General features: G+C 43.7%; 2 protein-coding genes across 2 annotated transcripts in view; one reads left to right on the plus strand and one right to left on the minus strand.

Annotated features, from left to right (window-relative positions):
- LOC138960022 (PCNA-associated factor-like) overlaps positions 1-10,057 on the minus strand; it is a 63,734-nt gene extending 53,677 nt beyond the window's left edge. The window contains exon 1 of the mRNA XM_070331740.1: positions 9,899-10,057. Within this exon, the coding sequence (XP_070187841.1) occupies positions 9,899-9,938 (40 nt within the window). The 5' untranslated portion in view covers positions 9,939-10,057. The remainder of the gene's footprint in view (positions 1-9,898) is intronic.
- LOC138960021 (uncharacterized) lies at positions 6,154-17,186 on the plus strand. Its single transcript, XM_070331739.1, has 2 exons — positions 6,154-6,367; positions 10,151-17,186. The coding sequence occupies exons 1-2, from the start codon at positions 6,346-6,348 to the stop codon at positions 13,015-13,017; spliced, it is 2,889 nt and encodes a 962-aa protein (XP_070187840.1). The 5' UTR covers positions 6,154-6,345; the 3' UTR covers positions 13,018-17,186.
- The last annotated feature ends 6,939 nt before the right edge of the window (positions 17,187-24,125 follow it).

The raw sequence follows: 24,125 nt of genomic DNA on the forward strand, positions 1-24,125 counted from the left end.
CCAAATTTACGTTTATCTTATTCTCCATCATTTGCTGATTCCAAAAACATATAAATATGTTATATTCGGATTAAAAACAAGCTCTGAAAATTAAATATATAAAAATTATTATCAAAATTAAATTGTCCAAATCAATTTAAAAACACTTTCATCTTATTCCTTGTCGGTTCCTGATTCCAAAAACATATAGATATGATATGTTTGGATTAAAAACACGCTCAGAAAGTTAAAACAAAGAGAGGTACAGAAAAGCGTGCTATCCTTCTTAGCGCAACTACTACCCCGCTCTTCTTGTCAATTTCACTGCCTTTGGCTGCCATGAGCGGTGGACTGACGATGCTACGAGTATACGGTCTTGCTGAAAAATGGCAGCTACTTGACTAAATATTGTATTTTCGCCTTACGCGACTTGTTTTAACTTTATTTCAATGATTGAAATGGATTACCAAATTGATAAAGGTTAAAAGATGCCAGTCTTTGAGACTTGATTTTTACTTGGTAATGATCTCAGAAGCTGCATCCTCTTTTAGCTCCGAATACAATCTGTCGTCCTCATCGTCCATTCTCACTGTCCGCGAGTTTGGAAGGCAACACCCAGAAAAATTATACTGCAGATTTTTTTTTTTTAAATATGGAAGCTTACTATGACCTTACTTTTTGACAGTTTCATAGTTATGCGCTCGGTGTGCACATTTCTTGCCGATAGATGATCTTTAGACCTCTCATGTCGACCCAGCGCTGTCAAGCCCTTAACAAAATCATTTTTCGAGGTAACGGTTCCATCCACTTCTTGGGTAAGCGTCGGTACAGACACGACATTGAATTTTTCTGTCTTCAAACTTTAAAAACCGTCTTCTTCCATTTCAAGTTGTTTGAAAATGTCACGATTTTTTTGGAACACACACAAACACACACTGAGACAGACACACACACATTTTGTGTTTCATGGTGTTGTTTGAGCGGCCTACTTAGGCGCTCAATCGGTCCGTTCGGACCCTAATTTAAAGGTTGGAGTGAGGAACATAGCGGCGCACACTGCATTTTATACCGCTGTCTCTTGGAACGGTGCCACTGCCTCGCAGTCCGTTGTAACACGGACTTACATTTTCTCATGTACGTCCGTGGTTGTAACGGTAGTCGGGAGAGTCGTTAGGATGGTCGGGGAAGTCGGGACTAAACACTTCAAAACTATGCTACCGACAAATCCGACCACCCTTACGAGTCTTCCGACTACCGTTACGACTAATCAGAATCGCCTTACGACTAAACCGACACGCTTACGACAACCACCCGACAAATTTCTATTCGTCTGAGTCGGGAGGCTCAAAACAGTCTGAAGGGCCTTCCGAACTAACCGACTTTTCAAAAACAAAATTGCTAATTCTCACGAACTCTCCGACCTCTTCCGACTTCCAGCCGACTACCTAAAGTCGGGTGACATTCGTAGATGTGAGACCGGGGCATTACGCGACTTGTTTAAAATTAATTTCTGCAGTATATTTTTTCTGGGTGCTGCCTTCCAAACTCGGACAGTGAGAATGGACGATGAGGCTTGGTCAGATTGTATTCGGAGCTAAAAGAGGATGCAGCTTCACACGGAGATCATTACCAAGTAAAAATCAAGTTTCAAAGACTGCACCTTTTAACTTTATCAATATTTCCACTATCAATTTGCCAATCTATTTCAGTCATTGAAATAGAGTTAAAAAAAAAGGTGTAGTCACTTTGCTTAAATGGAACAAACACACACACACACACACACTCACACACTGAGACAAACACACACACACACTTTGTGTTTTGTGTTGTTTGAGCGGCCTGCTTAGGCGCTCAAAGGGTCTATGCGGACCCTAATTTAAAGGTTGGAGTGAGGAACATGGCGGCGCACACTGCATTTTATACCGCTGTCTCTTGGAACGGTGCCACTGCCTCGCAGTCCGTTGTAAATATAGAATAGAACCCAGCCACTCTCATCGGAGTCACACATAAACATATACACACCGTAATGACTACACTGAATGGACACACACGTCTGGCCGAACACACACACACACACACACACACACACGCACACACACACACACACACACTGATTGTGCCACACACACACACACACACACACACACTGATTGTAACACTGACACACACACACACACACACACACACTGATTGTGACACTGGCACTCACACACACACACACACACACACACACGCACACACACACACACACTATAGAAACCGAAATCACGAATCTCGGGACGAACTTAATTTTCGTTATCGTGCGTACCGTAGGTATAGTCTTTTCGGTCATTCTGATCAGTTATCGCTCAACGGCTATCGCCAGTTATCTCTCTGAGAGAATGAGCCGAACTCATTTTGACCTGAGGTCAGGATGCTTTTCAGCCTGTAGTCGTCAGGTAAGTCTAGTGCAAGCACAAATGCCAATTTCACGCGGGAACGATATCGGAAAGCAGGCTGAAGCCGGTGCAGACAAAGCAGAGCCCAGGAAAGGTTATGGCATAAAAAGCACTGCACTGCCCCCCGACAAATGCCCCCCGGATAATTGCCCCCCGGATAATTGCCCCCCGATAAACGTCCCCCGGACAATTTCCCCCCGACAAATGCCCCCCGGACAATTGCCCCCCGACAAAGCCCTCCCCCCCCCCGATAACCCCCCCCCCGACAAATGCCCCCCCCCCGGGAAAATTCCCCCCCGGATAATCCCCCCCCGACAAATTCCCCCCGGACAATTGCCCCCCCTCCCCCCCCGACAAATGCCCCCCGGACAATTGCCCCCCGACAAAGGACCCCGGATAATCCCTCCCCCCTTGACAATTACTCCCTGGACAACTGCCACCCCATCACAGGAGGACAATTGCCCCCCTTCATAGGAGAACAACTGCCCCCCATCATAGGAGGACAACTGCCCCCTATCATATACTGTTCAAAAAAAGAAACGCATAGTTGCTACTTGCCAAATTTGTTTTATTTTTCGAAAAAATTAACAGAAAATCCAATATTTAGATTATTTGTTTGAAATTTGGTATGGACACAGTTGAATGCACACACAGTTCATTTGCATCTTCAAATCAATCAGTCAATCAATACGATTGGGTGCCGAGGCTGTCAAGTCAGTAGGGGGTGTGACTGCCTTGAGCAGCAACAACTGCCCGGCACCTTCTGGGCATGGACTGGATCAGATGCCGGATATCTTGCTGTGGGATGGTGTCCCACTCCTCCTGAAGTGCCTGCAATAGATCGCGGTGATTTGCCGGCGCTTCTTCTCGCCTGCGCACACGTCTGTCCAATTCATCCCAGAGGTGTTCTATCGGGTTCATGTCTGGCGACATGGATGGCCAGGGAAGCACCTGGACATGGTGGTCGGTGAGGAACTGGGTGGTGAGTCGTGCTGTGTGCGGGCGAGCGTTGTCCTGCTGGAATATGGCATCCTGGTCAGCCAGAAGAGGAAGGGCGTGTGGGCGCAGAATTTCCTCCACGTATCGCTGGGCAGTTATGCGCCCTTGGACGTGCACCAGGGTGCTCCTTCCAGCGGTATTTATCGCCCCCCACACCATGACGCCTCCACCACCATGAACGGGTGCCTCATCCACACAGTTGGGCGCGTAACGTTCGTTTACTCTCCGGTAGACCCTCCTCCGACCATCATGTCGCTGGAGCAGGAAGTAGGACTCGTCGCTGAACCACACGTGTCTCCAGTGATTCCGGACGGTCCAGCGAAGGTGCTGGTTGCCCCACTGCACTCGGTTCTGGCGATGGCGGCGGGTGAGGACAGCTCCTCTGTGAGGCCCTCTGCGAGCTCTCAAACCAGCTTCATGCAGGCGGTTCCGCACGGTCTGGTCCGATAATCGGTGTGGCCCGGGAAGAGCCTGGACAGAAGATGAGGCCGACAGGAAACGATTCCGGAGGTGGCGGAGCCGTATGAAGCGGTCGTGAGCAGCAGTTGTCGCCCTTGGTCTTCCCGCTCGTGGCAAGTCAGCAACGGAGCCAGTGGCTTGAAACCTGACCCACAGTCTACTGATGGTGCTCTGGGACACGTGGAAGTGCCTGGCGATTGCACTTTGACTTTGGCCTGCTTGTAAACGACCCAATGCAATTTGGCGGTCTTCTCTGCTCAATCGGGCCATCTTTCGTCGCTGAATTGTCGTCTGATTTCTTTGTGGCGAACAATCCGCTTTTATGGGTTTTGGAAGACATGGTGAGAGCTCAATATTCCCCGGGTTTCACGAGATTACACTGAAGCATGACGAGTGGTCATGCCAAATGAGCAATTTTGACATTGTAGCCACTGATAACGCATGCGTCACGTGCAGAGCTCACTTGTGACAATGGACGAAAGGTCGACGACCAGATAAACATTTTCTGCAGTTTGGTGGATATCCTTGTAGCCATATAACTAAATTAACCAAATATTACAAGCTATGCGTTTCTTTTTTTGAACAGTATAGAAGGATAATGGAGGACAATTGCCACCCGGACAACCGCCCCTTGATACTTTTCTGAGCACTCTCTGCATGTGTGTGTGTGTGTGTGTGTGTGTGCGTGTGTGCTGGTGTGTGTGTGTGTGTGTGTGTGTGTGTCTTTGTCCATGCAGGGCCGGACCCAGGGGGGGGGGGGGGGGGGGGGTTCCAGGGGTTCCGGAACCCCACCCCTGGAAAAAGCATGTACCTTGCTTTGAGTGTTTTTTTGTTTTGTTTTTTTCCCCGCTGATTTGCCCCCCCCCCCCCCCCAAAAAAAAAAGGAGGAACCCCCCCCTTACAACTCATTTGGTCCGGCCCTGCCATGTGTGTGTGTGCGTGTGTGCTGGTGTGTGTGTGTGTGTGTGTGTGTGTCTGCGTCTGATTTTGCGTGAGTGTGTGTGCATGCGTGTATCAATGTGTGTGGCTCATTGAATGTGCGTGTGTTTGTGTACGTGCTTGCGTAAGTGAGTCTCTGTAAGTGTGTCTACGGATGTGTTAGTTTTCGTACGTAAATGCGTGCATAAGTGTGTGTCTGTGTCTGTATGTCTTTGTTTGTGTATGTGTCTATGTGTCTATGTGTGTGTCTGCGTGCGTGCGTGTGTGTGAGTATTTGAGCGTTGTGCGTATGTCTATGTGTATATACGAGCGTGCGTGTGTGAGAGTGTATGAGAGTGTGTGTGTGTATGTGTGTGAGGGTGTGTGTGTGTGTGTGTGCGTTTGTGTTGAAATGAGGAAGCATTTTAGAGATATCATAGAGATATTTAATTATAGACTTGAATTACCTGTGTATACTTCGAAACAACAATAAAACACTTGATAACTCAGTAAACACTCGGCCAATTGTCCGGGAGCAATTGTCCGGGGGGCAATTAACATAGAACACAAAAGTATGCCGTGCGACTTCAGCAGTAAACGAAGACAATGCCACAGATCAAGTGAAGCAATGGAAAAAAGACAACGCCACCGACCAAAAGATTGTGACGTTTTCAAACAAAATGGATTAACACTGGCCAAAGGTAACGTCATAGAAAGCTTCCATTTTTTATCATTAATTTCTGCAGTATAGTTTTTGGTTTGGTTGCTGCCATTTCAAACTCGTACAGTGAAATGAGGCTTGGTCAGATTGTATTCGGAACTAAAAGAGGATGCAGTTGCAGAGATGAGTACCAAGTAAAAATCAAATCTCAAAGACTGCACCTTTTAACTTTATCAATATTTCCACTATCAATTTGCCAATCTATTTTAGTCATTGAAATAGAGTTAAAAAAAAGTGTAGACACTTTGCTTAAATGGAACACACACACTCACACACACATACACACAGACACACACACACACACACACACACACACACCGAGACAAGCCTGGCAGACAGACAGACGAAAAGGTAGACAAACCTGCAGACAACCACCAAGACAGACAGACAGACAGACAGACACACACACACACACACACACACACATACACACACACACACGCACACTGACACACCGTAGCACAATATGACACGAGATTGAGTCGCGTGTGACTTCTCAAGTTTTTCGCCAGCAATTATACATCATAGGCGCACACTAAGTTCCCCGTATAGCTACAGGAAAAACCCCTATAGAAAAGAATGCATCCACTCTCGAGAAAAGGAAAGTGACAAGCTATATTTAAGTTTTGTGCATGTCTCAGTGCAAGGCGGACAAACGGACAAATCGAAAACAGCAAGCCTGTGCACACCCACAGATTGCGACTCCGCGATTGGTTTAAACAAGAACCAATTCCATTAAAATATGATGCATATATGTGCACCTCACGTAACCAGCAACAGAAAGTTGAGTTTAACTGTGCATAGCTGCTGCGTCTCACAGGAGGAATCGCCATGCATTGCTCTTCAGTCACAGGTAGGCTATCGTCAGTTGACGTTTACTTCTATGAACCACTGATACGAGAGACATGCTGTATGTATGAATAAAACGTTAACCTACGTGTCAGTAAACGATATTGCAGGCTTACACCACCACATACCAGTCCAAACATTTAGTTTGACATAGAATAAAGGCATTCAATCACTTCGGTTTTAATCCGCAAAATTAATGATTTATCTGCACAAAAAGCAGCTTGTTTGTTTGTGTGTTTGTTTGTTTGCTTAACGCCCAGCCGACCACGAAGGGCCATATCAGGGCGGTGCTGCTTTGACATTTAACGTGCGCCACACACAAGACAGAAGTCGCAGCACAGGCTTCATGTCTCACCCAGTCACCGTATTCTGACACCGGACCAACCAGTCCTAGCACTAACCCCATAATGCCAGACGCCAGGCGGAGCAGCCACTAGATTGCCAATTTTAAAGTCTTAGGTATGACCCGGCCGGGGTTCGAACCCACGACCTCCCGATCACGGGGCGGACGCCTTACCACTAGGCCAACCGTGCCGGTACAAAAAGCAGTCAGACTGATGATATTTGGTATGTGTCAAAGTGGAAGGAGGCTCTGATTTCGCCATGTAGAACCCGGGGACAGATGTGTAGTGGTGTTCACTGAGGATCGTTTACTGACACGGGAAGGAGGCTGTTTCATTTAACACATGGTTATGCCTTATCAGTTATGAAGCCGTCTTCAATATCCAACCTGCAGCAAACCTAACCCGTTGTCTCTCATCCGTCTTCTCACAATTATTCGTGCTTTGTGAGTTATTATGTTTAACGGTGACTGTAATCGAGGTGCTGAAGACTTCGTGCGTCATCAATGTTGTTGTACTGTGTCGTGCTAAACATTCCATTCATCAGCTAACCTAGCCTGATTTTTGAGTCTTGTTTACTAGTTCAACAGAAAACGCATTAACAAATTATGAGCATCGCACGGGAAATGTTCATTCATTAGTTTGAACATGATGGGGACAGAAGAACATCAGTGTACAGATATCTTCTCAGTCAATAGAAAGAAACCGTATGACTTGGGATTATTACTGTGTATACCCACTTAAGTCCGAACATTCACTAATGATGAACGGATCACATTTCATTAAATTTCAGATGAAACCGGTCGACCCTGGTTTATTATGTGTGAAACATTCTGTAGGTTTTTGGACACAGCTAAAAATAAAAGCACGTAATCACGATAATAAAAATTATGTCCTGCTTTCGTTTCGTTCGCGGTTTTACAGGAATGTCCTTATATATACGAGTCTACACACGCTGACAGACAAAGCTAGCGACAACACTGAACATAACAGCACCTCATCGCGATCATAACACTGTGAATACCAACTTTCGTTTTCGGTTGGAGGTTTTCCCATGACTCAAGTTCCTTACACGAGTCAACGCACACGGCGACAGACAAAGACAGCGACACAACTAACACAAGAAGCCCGTCAACGTGATTAACAGACGACACAGAAAAATATGTTCTTTCGGCTCGTTGTTGACTCCCCCCCCCCCCCCTCCCCCAATTAAAACATAGGCCTACATATTTAGCTCTGCTCTCACGCCCTTTGACACTTTGTGGTATACCCGACTTGGTTTGCAACAAAAACACCAAAACGTGGGGAAAAACAGGCATTTTCGTTACATAATGCGCGCTGGTTGATAATGTAGACCCTCGAACCGCATACATAGGGGAAAGGGTTCCTAATATGGATCACTTTTTGTTTCATACTGATAACTAGCTTGTTTTCTTGCGAAGAAGTTTCATTTTGTTTTTGGTAGGCTTCTCTCTTAGGTTAACCGTTAGGTCTAATTAGAGTGAGTTAGCTTTGATAGACATTTAGCAAAAATTAAATACAGAACAAATTACAAATTGTCCATATTAGGAGCCTTGTCGCCCATTATGGACCAGTGAAGAGACCTTCACGAATCACTGTAAAAAGCCCCCTATACTTCAAAATAACATGATACAACTTAGTTTGCAAGTCAGACTAATTAAAATATGCTTTAGATTTATCTGTTTCGGGTTGTGAGAGCATTATTTGAAGCACACCAGGAAACTAAAGAAGCTTATCAAAAACAGAGTGAAAATAAGTGAAATTATCAACTACCATGAAAAGAAGACTACTTGATATATTTTTTGGTTATTTTCAGCAAGCGTCTTAATGAATTAATGAAAATAGCCTTCAGCTTTTATTTTCTTCGATTTGTTGAAGGTGGTCCATATTAGGCAACACACACGTACTTTGAGATTTTGCTTTTATTTTTGTTTGCAGTAGAAACTCGGGGTCAACACTGCTAAAATGTAACAAATACGATCTTAGCTGTCATATCCATAAATTTTTGTGTGATAACAGCTTTGGCTGTGGACAGAAACGAGTCCGTTGTAGGCGGCAAATTTAGAGTGAACGTTGCCAAAAGTGGAAAAAAGAGAAAAAGCCTAACGGTTTTGAGGTTTGCGTTTCTGCAACTGTTTTGACATGTGCAAGTTAACCAGAGAGGGTGAATGCAGCGAATGAAATTATTGTGAGCGATCTAGCGCCGTTAGTTTGTCAGAACAGGAGGTGGTCCATATTAGGAGCGGGTCCATATTAGGAGCCCTACAACATGTTAGTCAAACCATCCTGTGACGCGATGCGCCAGGTACCGACAGACATGTCTGACCGTCCCACCGACCATCACGTGCGTTTCGGAACAACTGTAAAATAGCGAGTAACCTCAACTGGAACATGCTGATCCCAACCAAAATAGTATGGAACAGTTCCCCACCCGTGAGATCTCAGTACAAAATTCAGTCCCACTAGTTTCACGTGCATCACGTATGGATGCTGGCCTTTCAAGTGACAGGCAAACAAACAACAATGAGATCATAAACAGAACTAGAAACTACGCGTAGCTCCATCACATTTTACAGCACATAAAACTTGAAATCCCGTAACGAGTGTCAAAATCGTTATCCACTGAGTCAATGTGGATCTAGTTCCTTTCTATGGAACGCCAAAACTGACTTTTTACCCGGTAAAATCTTCTGGTAGATTTCCGAAATCTACCGGTAGATTAGCAAATTTACCGGTAGATTTGCAAATTTACCGGGTATCTCTGAACTTGATTGGTTTTCTCAACAATACAGGTAGAATTTTGGCCAATGAGAGACTGAGATACCCAGTAGATTTTTACCAAGCAGAAAGCTCCGTCATTGGCTAATCAAACTACCGGGTAAAATGTGCGCTGAAACCGACTTCTAACTTTGGAAATCTACCGGGTATTTCTACATTTGATTGGCTCAAGAGAGAGAGAGAGAGAGAGAGAGAGAGAGAGAGAGAGAGAGAGAGAGAGATAGAAGCAAACCTGCTTGGTAAATATCTACCGGGTATCTAAGGCTCTCATTGGCCCAAATTCTACTGGTAGTGTTAAGAGAGCCAATCCAGTGCAGAGAATACCGGTAGAATACAAAACCGGAAGACTACAAACAGATTTTTCTGGGTAAAAAATCAGTGTTGGCGTTCCATACCTTTCATCGCTTGATGCCGCACGAAGTCTTTACCACGCATTTGCCGTGACCTGCATGATGTACGATTCGCTTCCGACCGCTGGATTTAAAAGATATTTTTGTAAACACTGAGTTGAAAAAGTCGTAACACGTCGTTGTTGACTATCGCCTTTCGGTTGTTGCCTTCTGAATGTCGCCTTCAGGTTATACTCGATTTATAAGAAGATGCATTAAACTTGAGTGCTGTAGTAAAATCACATGTCAACATTGCAGATGATCCCCTTCAGGAGGTGCAGAGAATCCAGGAGCAAAATGCAGCTGAGTTCAAGAATAAATTGAAGGATTTTCCTCACACCTTCCAGCTGCCCAAAGTTGATACCCTTGAACCCGAGCGACTGGAGCGGTTCAGGTCAGGCCTGGAATCAGCCCTCAGAGTTGGCTACAAAACAGACCTGGAGACTGCAAGGGGCAGAAACCTTCTTGCCTTCTTTCTCCATCGCCTCGGACACTCCGAAGAAGCGTTAGAAGAACTGGACGCGGTTTTGCGCATGGGTAGCCAAGAGGACAATCTGGTCACCCACGCCAACAAAGCTGTCATCCTGTTTGACCAAAATCGCTACTCTGAGGCCGAGGAACATGTCCGTAGGCTGCATCAGGCCAGGGCAGAAAACCAGGACTTCCAGTACCTCCTGGTGAAAGCGAAAGCTGAGCTGGCCTTTACTTGCACCCGACTTGGTCCAGATTTTAATGAGTACGCTATTACCTACTTTGACGAAGTCATCCCTGCTGCGAGGGAGCCTGAGGAATGGCTGTGGAAATTTGGGCTTGCCTTGACGAAGAGAAGAAGACTACGCACAAAGCCCGAAACAATATCCCCGGTGACATCGTCAGACATAGAGGACGAAGAAAGGGGTCTCATGCAACTACTCCTAGAAATTGCACGAAATCAAACGTGTACGAAGAATTTGCAGGCAAAGGCGTATGCCGAAATAGCCATGCTTTTGAACATTGTCTGGAAGAATAATGCCTTGAAAAACGAGTTAGTGAAGAAGGCGGACCTGACTCGCAAGCAGGCATGTGAAAAAGCCTTACGACTGGATGCCACAGATAATTCAGTATTATCCAAATGTGGACCCATTTTTCGTTATATGAGGGATACTAGAAAATCCATACAATTGCTGAGCGCGGCCGTCTCTTTGCGACCTACCTCCACAGCGTATCATCACCTGGGTTTGACCTACAAGGCCCTAGCCACGGATGAGAAGACCAAAGACATGCCAAAGGTCAAGGGGTACTACCGTCAGATGGAGGAGCGGCACTCTGGGGAAAGTCGTTGCAGTTATCATGACCTTGCGAATCGCTTTGGGCGAATGTCCGTCGGAGAATCCAACGAACCAGAACCGTCACCACGCGATGAGACCGCGCGTACTGATGTTGCCGGAGCAGACGATCACTTTATGCTCAGTCTCGACAGGAACAACAGAAAGATGCAGAGAGTGGTCAAGTCCCCACCAAAAGGAGTCACCACATTCTGCAGGGATGACAGATTTGTGGAGGAGGTGCTGATAAACTACCAACGAGCTATTGACATCAGCAGGGGCGAGAACACGCGAGCTGTCTATGACTTGGCAATCATGCAGAAAAGTCTCGGCGAATTACAAAATGCATGCAAGACTTTCGAAAGGAGCTTGAGAATCAAGGGATGTATGCATGCAACAGAATACATCAACGTGCATGAACAAATCGGTTTGTGCAAAAGAGAGCAAGCAGAATCGGAGACCAATGAAGACGAGAGAAAACGACTGCATGAGAACGCAAACAGTATGCTTTACTTGGCTTTAACGTTTGCCTCCCGCATTTTCTCCAAGTCCCCATTGATGAAAGAGCGCATCGGTGAGGTGTGGCAGAGTTTCCCATCACTGTTTGAAGCTGTTGAAAGGTCTCAGCGTGACGCATCCACCAAAATAAAAGAAGGAGCTGAGTTGCTTCAGCTGATCGGAAGGCATGAAGAGTCACTTGAACTGCTGCAACAGCTGAAACAGATGGACCCGCAGCAAGCCAGAGACCCCAAGTATCTTAAGCTCCGTATTGAGGGCTACGTCAAAACTCAAGACTACGAGAAAGCCTGTACTTTTATGGAAATGCTACAGTGTTTGCCACAGAGTACAGGAACGTTGAAGCTGTTTGACGATAAGCATTTTGCACTCAAACTCCAAATTCAGGCCGCAGTTCAAGCTCTGAAGAAAGGTTCACCGACGGCTCAGTCCTTTTTTCAGATGGCCTTTAAAGATCGCGCTGCTTCAAGTCTAAATCAACCTCTATCCCAAGCTTGTAAAAGCGGCAGCACACTAAACGTTGACTCTGCAGCTAAGTCTGACTTGTCTAGTATTTCTGGGAGTGTAGCAGTTCATGCCAGCAGTAGAACTGATGGCAACTCAGCAGGTGCTCCAAGAACGGACACGGAAGTGAAGCAGCCTGTCCTAAACACTGACGTCAACAGATCCAGGGACCCAAAGGATGCCCCAACATCTGACTTCAGCACATCCAGCAAAGCAGAGGATCCCGATACTGATACCAAGAAACTGGTGGACGGGACAGAAGCAGCAAGTGCGCTCAGTGGCTCCAGAAACACAGCAGCACAGATCACATCTACTAACAGCAAAGGCCGAGACGTGTTTCTGCTGCATGAAGAGTTTTCTGAGAAGGCCAACAGCTTACTCTTCTATCTGCGAGATGTCTGCGGGCTTGACGCCACTTCAAGGGAAGACGCCATAAAGTTAGGTAACCCTGAGTGGTATTTACATCGTGTCATCGATACCAGTCGCGTGACCGTTGTTCTGGCAGAACCTGGGGACCACAAGGATGAAACGCTGAGCTACCTGATCAGTCTTGCTGCGCTGTTACCTTCTACGCTGACACTGCTGGTGGAAGATGCGCAGGTACCTACCCCGTTGATAGCTTACCACGCTTTGACCTGTCCTGACCGTCTGCTACAGCGTGACCTTCAAGACACGCCTCGCCAACAGCCTGGCAAAGAAGAGGATGACGTCAAAATGACACTATGCGATGACGAGATCAAAGCAATCGGCCAACTGTTTCACTTCCTCTGTGGCATTGAAGGCACATTCCATCCCGAGTAAGCAGCTTAAGCTCACCGTCTCAGATCTGCATGAACAGGCTTTTACATGGGATAAGACCATTCCCGATGATTGTGTCCGAGGTCTACTGCTCCAAGCGCTTTTCTTTATTCTTTTAAAACTTTCTGAACTTGTTTTTAATCCAGGTAATGATAAAAAGATCAGATGAAATCATTTTTGGATCGATTACTATAATTTTGAATTTAAATAGAATTTTTAGATTTTTAATTACCAAAGTCATTAATTATTTTTTTAAGCTTCCAAGCTGAAACGCAATCCCAGTCCCGGCTTCGTGGAAGATTGTTTGACCAAAATGTCAATCAATTTGATCGAAAAAGGAGGGCGTGACAGTGCCGCCTCAACTTTCACTGAAGGTCGGGTATGACGTCATCAATTAAAGACATTTATTCAAAAAATGAACACAAAATGTCTGGGGGATATCATCTGGACGAATTTGTATGTAAAGTTTCATCAAGATCGGTCCAGTAGTTTTCTTTTAATTGCTCCACACACACACACACACACACACCATCACCACCACCACCACGTACCCTCGTCTCGGTTCCCCGTCTATGTTAAAACATTTAGTCAAAACTTGACAAATGTAAAAAGTGAACAGGAACTTTTAGAGTAAAGGTCTGGATGGATCTGTCATCTGATTTGTGTAATACATGTATTTATTTGTTTATTTATATATTTGTTCGTGTGTTTGTTTTCTTGTTTTGTGCGTTTGAACTGCTTTCTTGTCTTGCCCGGTAGCTCAGTTGGTAGAGCACTGGACTTGTGATCGGAAGATCGCAGGTTCGAATTCGGGCCGGGACGGACACGGGTCAACTTTATGTGCAGGCCCAGAGACGGAAGCCATGTCCCACCCCCGTGTCATCACAATGGCACGTAAAAGACCTTGGTCATTCTGCCATAAGTGCAGGTGGCTGAATACACCTAAACACGCAGACACCTGGGTAGCGCGACTCCGTTGCTGCTAGCTTTCCACTGGGAGGAAGTGACCCGAATTTCCCAGCGATGGGACAATAAAGTAATGAAAATGAAAATGAAATGAAAATGAAATGCACTGTGATAATGCATATGCTGCACTATGATAATGCTGTTTTGTTATAATATATTCTGCTGAGTTGTGTTGTGTTATATTCTGTTGTGGTATCCTGTGCTTTGCCATATATTCTACTCTGTTGCGTTATGCTGTGCTATGGTCTGTGGAACTTAACTGATCTGCTGTATTGTGGTAATAGGCTTTGTTGTGTTTTACTGAACTGTGCTTGGTTGCAGTGTGCTGTACTCTGCTTTTTTATGTTGTACTTTGTTGTGTTGTGCTGTCCTATGATCGGTTATATCGTGGTCTATGTTGTGCCATGCTCTGTTTTGTTGGGCTGTGATTTTATATGTTGTGGTGTGATCTGTTTAACTGTGTTCTGCATTGTTCTGTTGTGTTGCGGATTCAGTATTCCAATGCCTTGTGACATGATTTGTTATGTTGTGATTTGTTGTGTTTTATGTTGTGGTCCTTTACTGATGTTGTCCCATGCTCTGTTGTGTTGGGCTGGGCTTTTAGCCTATGTGTTGTAATCTGATCTGTTTGACTGTGTTATGCAATGTTCTGTTGTGTTGCGGATTCAGTGTTGCAATGCCTTAGGTGTGATCTGTTTTACTGTGATATGCGGGCGGGGATGTAGCTCAGTCTGTAGCGCGCTGGGCGGGGATGTAGCTCAGTCGGTAGCGCGCTGGATTTGTATCCAGTTGGCCGCTGTCAGCGTGAGTTCGTCCCCACGTTCGGCGAGAGATTTATTTCTCAGAGTCAACTTTGTGTGCAGACTCTCCTCGGTGTCCGAACACCCCCGTGTGTACACGCAAGAACAAGACCAAGTGCGCACGAAAAAATCCTGTAATCCATGTCAGAGTTCGGTGGGTTATAGAAACACGAAAATACCCAGCATGCTTCCTCCGAAAGCGGCGTATGGCTGCCTAAATGGCGGGGTAAAAACGGTCATACACGTAAAAGCCGTGGGAGTTTCAGCCCATGAACGAACAAACAAACAAACAAACTGTGTTATGCAATGTTCTGTTGTGTTGTGGATTCAGTGTTGCAATGCCTTAGGTGTGATCTGTTTTACTGTGTTATGCAATGTTCTGTTGTGTTGCGGATTCGGTATTGAAATGCCTTGTGCTGTGGTGTGATCCGTCTGTTTTACTGTGTTATGCAATGTTCTGTTGTGTTGCGGATTCAGTGTTGCAATGACTTGGGCAATAGTTTGTTATGTTGTGTTATGTCGTGTTTTATGTTGTTGTATTTTACTCAAGTTATGTTGTTCCATGCTATGTAGTTGTGTTCGGCTGTGCTTTTAGCCCATGTGTTGTAATATGATCTGTTTTACTGTGTTATGCAGTGCTCTGTTGTGTGGCAGAATTAATGTTGCGTTGATTTGTGTTTGTGCCATGCTTTGTTATATGTTGATCTGTTGTGTTCGGCTTTGCATTTACGTGGTGTGGTGATGTGATCTGCGTTGTTGTGTTATGCAGTGTCAAGTTATGCAGTTGTGTTGCAGATTCAGTATTTCAATGCCTTGTGCTATGGTTTCTTGTTGCGATATGTTGTGATATGTTGTGTTTTGTTGTGTTATTCTATGATCTGTGGTGTTGTACTATGCTGTATCATGTTGTGGTGAAGTGTTGTAACCTGTTTTGTTGTGCTCTGCTTTGTTGTGCGGTGCTTTGCTTTCTTATGTTGCGATATGTTGTGTTTTGTTGTGTTATTCTATGATCTGTTGTGTTGTACTATGCTGTATCATGTTGTGGTGAAGTGTTGTAACCTGTTTTGTTGTGCTCTGCTTTGATGTGCGGTGCTTTGCTTTCTTATGTTGCGATATGTTTTGATATGTTGTGTTTTGTTGTGTTATTCTATGATCTGTGGTGTCAAGTTGTACTGTGCTGTGTCATGTTGTGGGTTGTGGTGAAGTGTTGTAACCTATTGTTATTGTACTACGTTGCAAGCCCCTGGAGCAATTTTTTTATTAGTGCTTTTGTGAACAAGAAACAATTAACAAGTGGCTCTATCCCATCTCCCCCATTTCCCCGTCGCGATATAACCTTGAAGGTTGAAAACGACGTTAAAGGCACAGTAAGCCTCCTGTAAACCATCACAGAGCTCCCCGAGCGTCTACATACAGTACAAGCATACTTCCATTTAAACGCTCACTGAACGGGAACATCCTGGCTGCTTTCTGTCGAGCGTGAGAAATTTTCAAAGAATTTATTTTCGTGGACTTGGCCCTTTACAACAATGGCGCCTCGTTTTGGTGCTGGACGGCTGTTATGAATATCCCGGAAATCACGCCCGGACAGTAAGCCTCCCGTAAACCATCACAGATACTGTCAGGCTTTTACACACAGTACAAACACCCTCAAGTTCCATTTGAACGCTCACCAAACGGGAACATCCTAGATGCCCTACGTAAAGAGCGAGCAATTTTTAAAGAATTAATTTTGCAGATTGTCTCGAACACTTTTTGGACCCATCCTGAACTCAGGTCAAAAATGAGTTACTTCCCTTAAACTGGCGATAGCCGTGGATCGATGATTATCAGAATGTTTTTGGACCGTGGTGCGTTTTTGCGCTAGACCTAACTTTTAAAATCTAGCTTGTTACACAAACATTCTTTAATCATAAAAGAATTCTTTTTTCATCAAGACAAGATCAGTGCAATTCGAAGTTGTGAAAGTTTGAAAAAAGAAAAGCCCGGAAGCAGGGTCACGCAAGGGTCGTAGCAGACGACGGTTTATGCGGCATATCGCCGTTCCTCTCAACAGTCAAAAGCCATCGCTAGAGTTCTTGTGAACCACAGCCGTTTGTTTCGTGCATAAAAACGTGCTATTGTAGATAATAGGGAGATTTAATAAACGAAACGTCGGGACGTTTCGTTTTGAAGTTGTGGTAAACGTCATCATTTCGGGGGTCTCTCGCTGGAAAGGTGAAGGTCAACTGAAACGGAACGTGGAACGTCAAAACGCAGTCACGTTTTCCACCCCCAAAAAACGAACAATATTTCGTCAACTTTTGTGAGTATTTTTGCACACTAACAGTTTTATTTGTTGGCCATTTTATGCATTGCTAGATTCATCAACCCTTTCACAGTCTTTCAGCGCTGAGAATGTGTTCATTGGAGGTAGACAACTGTTGTGAACTGAAATATTTTGAAGGGTGCTGATCCTGGTACATTTATCCAACTTCATGGTGAAGAAAGCAAATGGCGAAGCAGAAGTAGGTCATCGCATCGAATTTTTATTCTGGCTTCGTATGTGATTTTGTATAAACAAAGTCTGTGTGATTTATTTGGACTGAAAATAATCAAAGTATGCCCGATTCTGGACCACCTCCTAGGTTTTTTTTTTCCATTCTGATCGAGGACAGACGTGATAATTTCACTTGAAGATTTATCGCCCTTCCTTCATTCCGAAACGAAACGTGAATACATCTAAATCTTGTCTGCGGCCTATGCCGTCTCGTTTCACGTTCCGTTTCGCGGGGTGACTCATTCACCAAACGAAACGAGCTGCAAAACGAAACGTGCTGTCCTTTGAATCTCCCTACATCACATCGAGTCGCATTCAAATGACTAACTGACGACTACATTGTGAAAAAGGGAAACTGGATCACACGGGTTTACGATGGCTCAGGGGTAAGATAAACCACGCAAAAATAAATTCTTTGAAAATTGTTCGCTCTTTACGGAGGGCACCTAGGATGTTCTCAATCGGTGAGTGTTTAAATGAAAGGGTGTTTGGACTGTGTGTAAAAGCCTGACCGTATCTGTGATGGTTTACGGGAGGCTTACTGTGCCTTTAAACACCAAATAAAGTAAAGTAACCTATTGTGATGTGATCTGCTCTGTTGTGCGGTGTACTACGCTTCCTTATGCGCTCTGCTGTTGTTGTGTCAGTTTCGTGGTGTGTGTGTGTGTGTGCATTGGTGCATTGTCTTTCTGTGCTATGTGTTGGTTGGTGTTTTTGTGCGGTGTGCTGTCACGGTGTGGGCCGTGCTGCGCATAGCTTTGTCATTCTCCACGCTTCTGTGATGTGCCATATTTTCATTATGATTCGGTTCTAGTGATGCAACTATGCAATTTAGAAGACACAAAATTTGTGTATTATTTTAAAAAAAGTTTAATTTCTAGATCTTCTTAATCATTCACTTCCCAGTCCTTTCGACGGTAGATTTTGGCATATAATCCCGCTTAGAAAAAAGAGAAGGTTTCCTGTTCACCGTGTTCTTTAAAGGCATACTAACGCACTCCCGTGTTTACAAAGTGTAGTTTGCCCACAATAAGAATAAGAATACTTTATTATCTCATAGAGAAATTCAGGCGTGGTACATAACAATAGTACAAACAAGACATTGATTTTACATAAAACATATAGCACTATATAACAGGGCAGGTTATAGAAACACCTTCCACATACCTCTCTGGACATTCCTTGCATTGTTCTTACGCATTCAGACATGAACACATCCATGTCTCATTTACACATCGCACACATGGACATTCTTATACGCTCAACTTACCCATTCACACATGGACATTCCACCACGCTCCACTTACACATTCTTATACGCTCCGCTTACACATCCACACATGGGCATTCTTATATGCTCCACTCCCACATGGACATTCGACTACGCCCACTTACACGTTCACACATGTCAAACGCACCATAAGACCATATAATGACGATATGTCACCATGTGCGGACCATAATACATGCATTACAGCTTGTTCTAGCCTCTGAAAAAGTGAGGATGTCAACAAAGCCGCGGTGTTAGCTCCCTTGCATCAACGTTACATGTGTTGCCAAATCTATAAATAGGACCATCTAGATCAAAATAAAAATTCAAATATCTCAACATTTAAGGGCTCCTAGACCACAATATTTTGCAGGGAACTTAATTTAGTCTGTCTCCAGCTCTGGGTAAAGCAATTAGCGTGTATATTCATCAGCTTTCTATGCCTTTAATGTTGTTTGCTTCAGACTCTTTCTTCAAGTTTTATGTTCCTTTTCAAGTTTGTTTATCACAGTTATACCAGCTTTGCTGTGAGTATGATTTACAAGATTTAATACACGTTTACTTAGTAGTCTGACTGTAACTTTATAAGTAGTGAGTACATTAAATGTTCTTGCCTAGAACATGAGCTTTTTATGAATGCATCTTTTTGTTTGAACAAAATGATTTTGTTAGTGTGTGTGTCTATGTGTGACTGTGTGCGTGCGTGCGTGCGTTTGTGTGTGTGTGTGTGTGTGTGTGTGTGTGTGTGTGTTCAGTTGTGCGTCAGTGTGCGTGTTAATTAATGTACATGATGAATAATATATTTTTGTGTGCCGCGTGCCTCGCATATATGGGTGTATTTCCAGTTGCTTCTGGGCGGATTGCACTAGTTCAGTTGGTATACTGATCTTGTATGGTTATATTCTTCACTTCAGACTGTGAGCCAACCACCCAGTAAGACGGCCAGCACTGAGAATAGAAGGTTGACTTGCACTGAGTGTACAGAACAACGTTCACACGTGCAGAAACGATTATGCTGCGGACGACAGCGCGTATTGGAGTAAAAAGGAGGGTAGATAACCGCGATTATCTCATTCACAACAGTTATTTACAGGGTTGTCAACCTTCAACATGCTCTTTCCGGTCACGCTCTTGCTATAAGTTGTGTCTATCATCATACGCTTTCGGCCTTTCGTTCAGGCCGAGTTTCGTTCAGGTCGTGAATAAACTGTGTTTGGTTTCGAAAAGTTCACTGACACAGAGGATGACGTGTCAGACGCAACTGCTGGGACGGTGACACCAACCAATGCACGCTGACAAGTCAAAATTCAAGGGTTGGTGACCCCCCTCCCCCTCACTCTTTTACACACAAAACAAACACTCACACACAAACAAACAAACACACACACACACACACACACACACACACACACACACACACACACACACACACACACACACACACGAACTAGATTTTTTTTTAATTTTAAACTTCCTGAAGATACACTTATCTCTATTTTTGGACATGGCAGATGATTAACACTTTAAAATAGTGCTTGAAAATAACTCAACGTGCATATTTTTCAGAGTACGATCACTTTAACCTCTTTTGATGTCATTTTCAACATGGGGGTAATGGTACTTTGTGCAGATCTGTGCAGAAATGTCACGATTAATTGTTTTCATTTTTTGATATGTGATTGTAGGGATCCCGGCTGCTTGGCATTGTGTCATGTTTTGGTTAAAATCCAATGGATGCTTCATGAAATATCTTCTTGCGAATTGAGAAATTGATCTAATTTTAGCCTTCGAAAAATGTGACGTAACTGCGGCTTTTTTCAGCCACATCGGAAAGGCACGTTACAATAATTCAAGTAGAAACACATCATTACAACACGCGTGAACCAGGGATTAATATCACCTCCAAAATAGGTCATGTGGTTGTAACTGATTGGGCAAAAAACCCATTCACACTATACTGACCCAACCCTCGTGTACATCTGAATCTTGTCAAATCACCATTTTCAAAATTCTGTAACAGAAAGTCTGTCCGATTGATTTCTCTCATTTTTGTCACACTTGGTTCAGCACATTGTGAAATAATTGCAGACAAAATATTAGCAAAATGTTATCACTAATCAGTCGAAGTCACTTTTCGGAGTGAATCGCTGTCGGGGAAAGCTCTTTCGTCGGATGTTTTTGAACGCCCTATGCATGGGCTTAAAGCCGAATAAAACCTTGAAACCTTGATATCAGTGAACGCCTGAGAGTCCAGAAAATGTGACAACACAGGACAAATTCACGAGGAGAGACATCACTACCGTACGGCAGGCGCTGACATCTTGGGTCAAGGTCATAGGAAGGGCTTGAATGCTATCTCAGATATATTTGACCTTGAACTTTTAAGTAATTTCTTAACAGGGGCAGCTTTAGTAATCAAACTTGATATGCACATTTACCAAATGAGATAGATAAGATATTGGTCTAGCTTATCATCATAGTGTTGCTGTTGCGGGTCGTCGATTGTCCGCTCTCCTCTGATTGTTCATCACTGAATACATACATGCACTGAAACATGGCTTTATTGAACTGAAACATTTTTGAACTATTCTTGCACACTTCTTGTTTGCAGTGTCTGGGGAAAAGTTATCAGGGAAGTGTTGCCTTATTCATTTGAATTATTTTGTGTTTTATTTTAGGATTTAGCACTTCTTCGAAAAGATGTTTGTTTGCAGGGTGTCCCTACAATATATCCAAGATTTCTTCTTCTTCTTCAGCGTTACAGAAATTCTGGTGACGTGTGAGCTCGTTTGCCCATTCGGGTTCCCATCACTCCGCTTTCGTTGGGTAGGCATGCTGGGTATTTTTGTGTTTCCATAACCCACCGAACTCCGACATGGTTTACAGGATCTTTTCCGTGCGTACTTGGTCTTGTGCTTGCGTGTACACACGAAGGGGGTTAAGTCACTAGCAGGTCTGCACATAAGTTGACCTGGGAGATCGGAAAAAAGTATCCAAGACTAAATAAATATCATTTATCCTCCAATCTGCCTTGAATTGCTTTTTCTTGTTTGTACAGCTGAGCAAACGACATTGAAGCTAGCCCACAGATCAGTACGGTTGCACCTCTATTTCTTTTCAGCTGTCATAATATTGTGGACTATTCACGTACGGTACTTAGTCGGCACGGTCACATGTTGGTATCACGAGGTAAACATTCAAAAAGAAAGGTTCATTAAAAATCAAGGACTCGCATTGCTGCAGACGAAAATCCGGTCGGCTTCAAGTTCTCAGTTTTGAATGATTTGTAGTGTTTGGCAACTTGTCAGTTTGAGTGACGCTTTATCGAATCTGAAAATGTTACCTGTATGAACTCGGTTCTAGACTCAAGACTCAAAGACTCAAAATTGTTACTGTCCTTATACAAACAAGGAAAATTGACATGCAGTGTCAGGCGATCACAGACATAAACAAGTCGCGTAAGGCGAAAATACGATATTTAGTCAAGTAGCTGTCGAACTCACAGAATGAAACTGAACGCAATGCAACGCAGCAAGACCGTATACTCGTGGTCCACCGCTCACGGCATAGGCAGTGAAATTGACAAGAAGAGCGGGGTAGTGGTTACGCTATGCTGCATAGCACGCTTTTCTGTACCTCTCTTCGTTTTAACTTTCTGAGCGTGTTTTTAATCCAAACATATCATATCTATATGTTTTTGGAATCAGGAACCGACAAGGAATAAGATGAAACTGTTTTTAAATTGATTTGGACAATTTAATTTTGATAATAATTTTTATATATTTAATTTTCAGAGCTTGTTTTTAATCCGAATATAACATATTTATATGTTTTTGAAATCAGCAAATGATGGAGAATAAGATAAACGTAAATTTGGATCGTTTTATAAATTTTTATTTTTTTTTACAATTTTCAGATTTTTAATGACCAAAGTCATTAATTAATTTTTAAGCCACCAAGCTGAAATGCAATACCGAAGTCCGGGCTTCGTCGAAGATTACTTGACCAAAATTTCAACCAATTTGGTTGAAAAATGAGGGCGTGACAGTGCCGCCTCAACTTTCACGAAAAGCCGGATATGACGTCATCAAAGACATTTATCAAAAAAATGAAAAAAACGTTCGGGGATTTCATACCCAGGAACTCTCATGTCAAATTTCATAAAGATCGGTCCAGTAGTTTAGTCTGAATCGCTCTACACACACACACACACACACACACGCACAGACAGACAGACACACATACACCACGACCCTCGTTTCGATTCCCCCTCGATGTTAAAATATTTAGTCAAAACTTGACTAAATATAAAAAAACATCACATTTACTAAGATTAAAGGATTGCAATTAAAACTAACAACACTAACCGTAACACTCATTTACTAAGAAATAAGAGTTGCACTAAAACACATCTAAAACCTAAAACAGTCTCTCACGGCACACACACACACACACACACACACACACACACACACACACACACACACCCACGCACGCACACACACACACACACACACACACACACACACACACACACACACACACACACACACACACACACACGCACTATGCTAATATACAAGTGAGTTTTAACGGAAAAAGGAGATGCACTCTCGTAACTGATTAATTGTGTATGATGTGCCTCTCATATAACGTATAACATAATAACAGAGCTGTACATTATTTGTGCTTGTTTCTTCTCTCAGGCAAGTTTACTTAGAGCTATGCCCTTTAATCTCCGTTAAATATTATAACCGAAAGGTGTTGTACTGAATTCTGCTAACGTTTTTGTTGTTGCTGTTTGTTGTATTTGGGCTAATATACTGAAACGGACACACTAGTCCAGAAAAAGTTTAAAAAGCAAACAAAACGATACAAAAACGGTAGCAGATGCACTATGTATAGTTTACCGCTTTCATGTTTGCGTCGGACCTAGTTCATCAGTCTCTCTTAAAAGTAGAAGTGTACGAAGTCGACCCCTTCAATCAAAAATCACAACGAAAGTATTACGAAGCAGCTAGGTACATACCGCACTGGTTTTGGAACTGGAAGAATTTCAAGGTTGGGATCAAATTTCATAACGCGGTCTTCAGATAAATGAAAGAAGCCACTGACTGACTTTTACTTCACACTCGAGATCTACCTCGGCATTCTAGTCCTTGCGTCGAGCAGCTGACTTAATTGCTCCGGCTTAAAGATGCCTTCCTTTTTGTGAAGGCAATAAATGTCACAACCACAGATCTGTCCAAGCTTTTACAATGATAAGAGTATCTCTCCTTTAGGACACATACCAACAATCAACAGCGTGGCTTTGGAAAAAAAGAAGTTTTCTATTGTATTATAATTTGCTGAATTTATTCCATCCCTGCACTAATGTCCGCGATGCGGATTCAGCGAAAAATGTTCACTCTGAGCAGGAAGCAGCCAGGCTTGGGAATGTTCACTATGTGTCTAAGAGGAGGGAAGCTCTTGTCGCGTGTAAAGGCGGCTTGGGCGGATTCGTGGTACTGAAAATGATCGTTTAACGGGAAGGAAT

Source organism: Littorina saxatilis, linkage group LG2 (assembly GCF_037325665.1).
Source record: "Littorina saxatilis isolate snail1 linkage group LG2, US_GU_Lsax_2.0, whole genome shotgun sequence".
NCBI lineage: Eukaryota > Metazoa > Mollusca > Gastropoda > Littorinimorpha > Littorinidae > Littorina > Littorina saxatilis.

Coding starts and splice junctions, on each gene's coding strand:
- LOC138960021 (XM_070331739.1), top strand. CDS start 6,346: ATGCATTGCTCTTCAGTCACAG. Junction 6,368..10,150: donor GCATTGCTCTTCAGTCACAG/GTAGGCTATCGT, acceptor TCAACATTGCAG/ATGATCCCCTTCAGGAGGTG.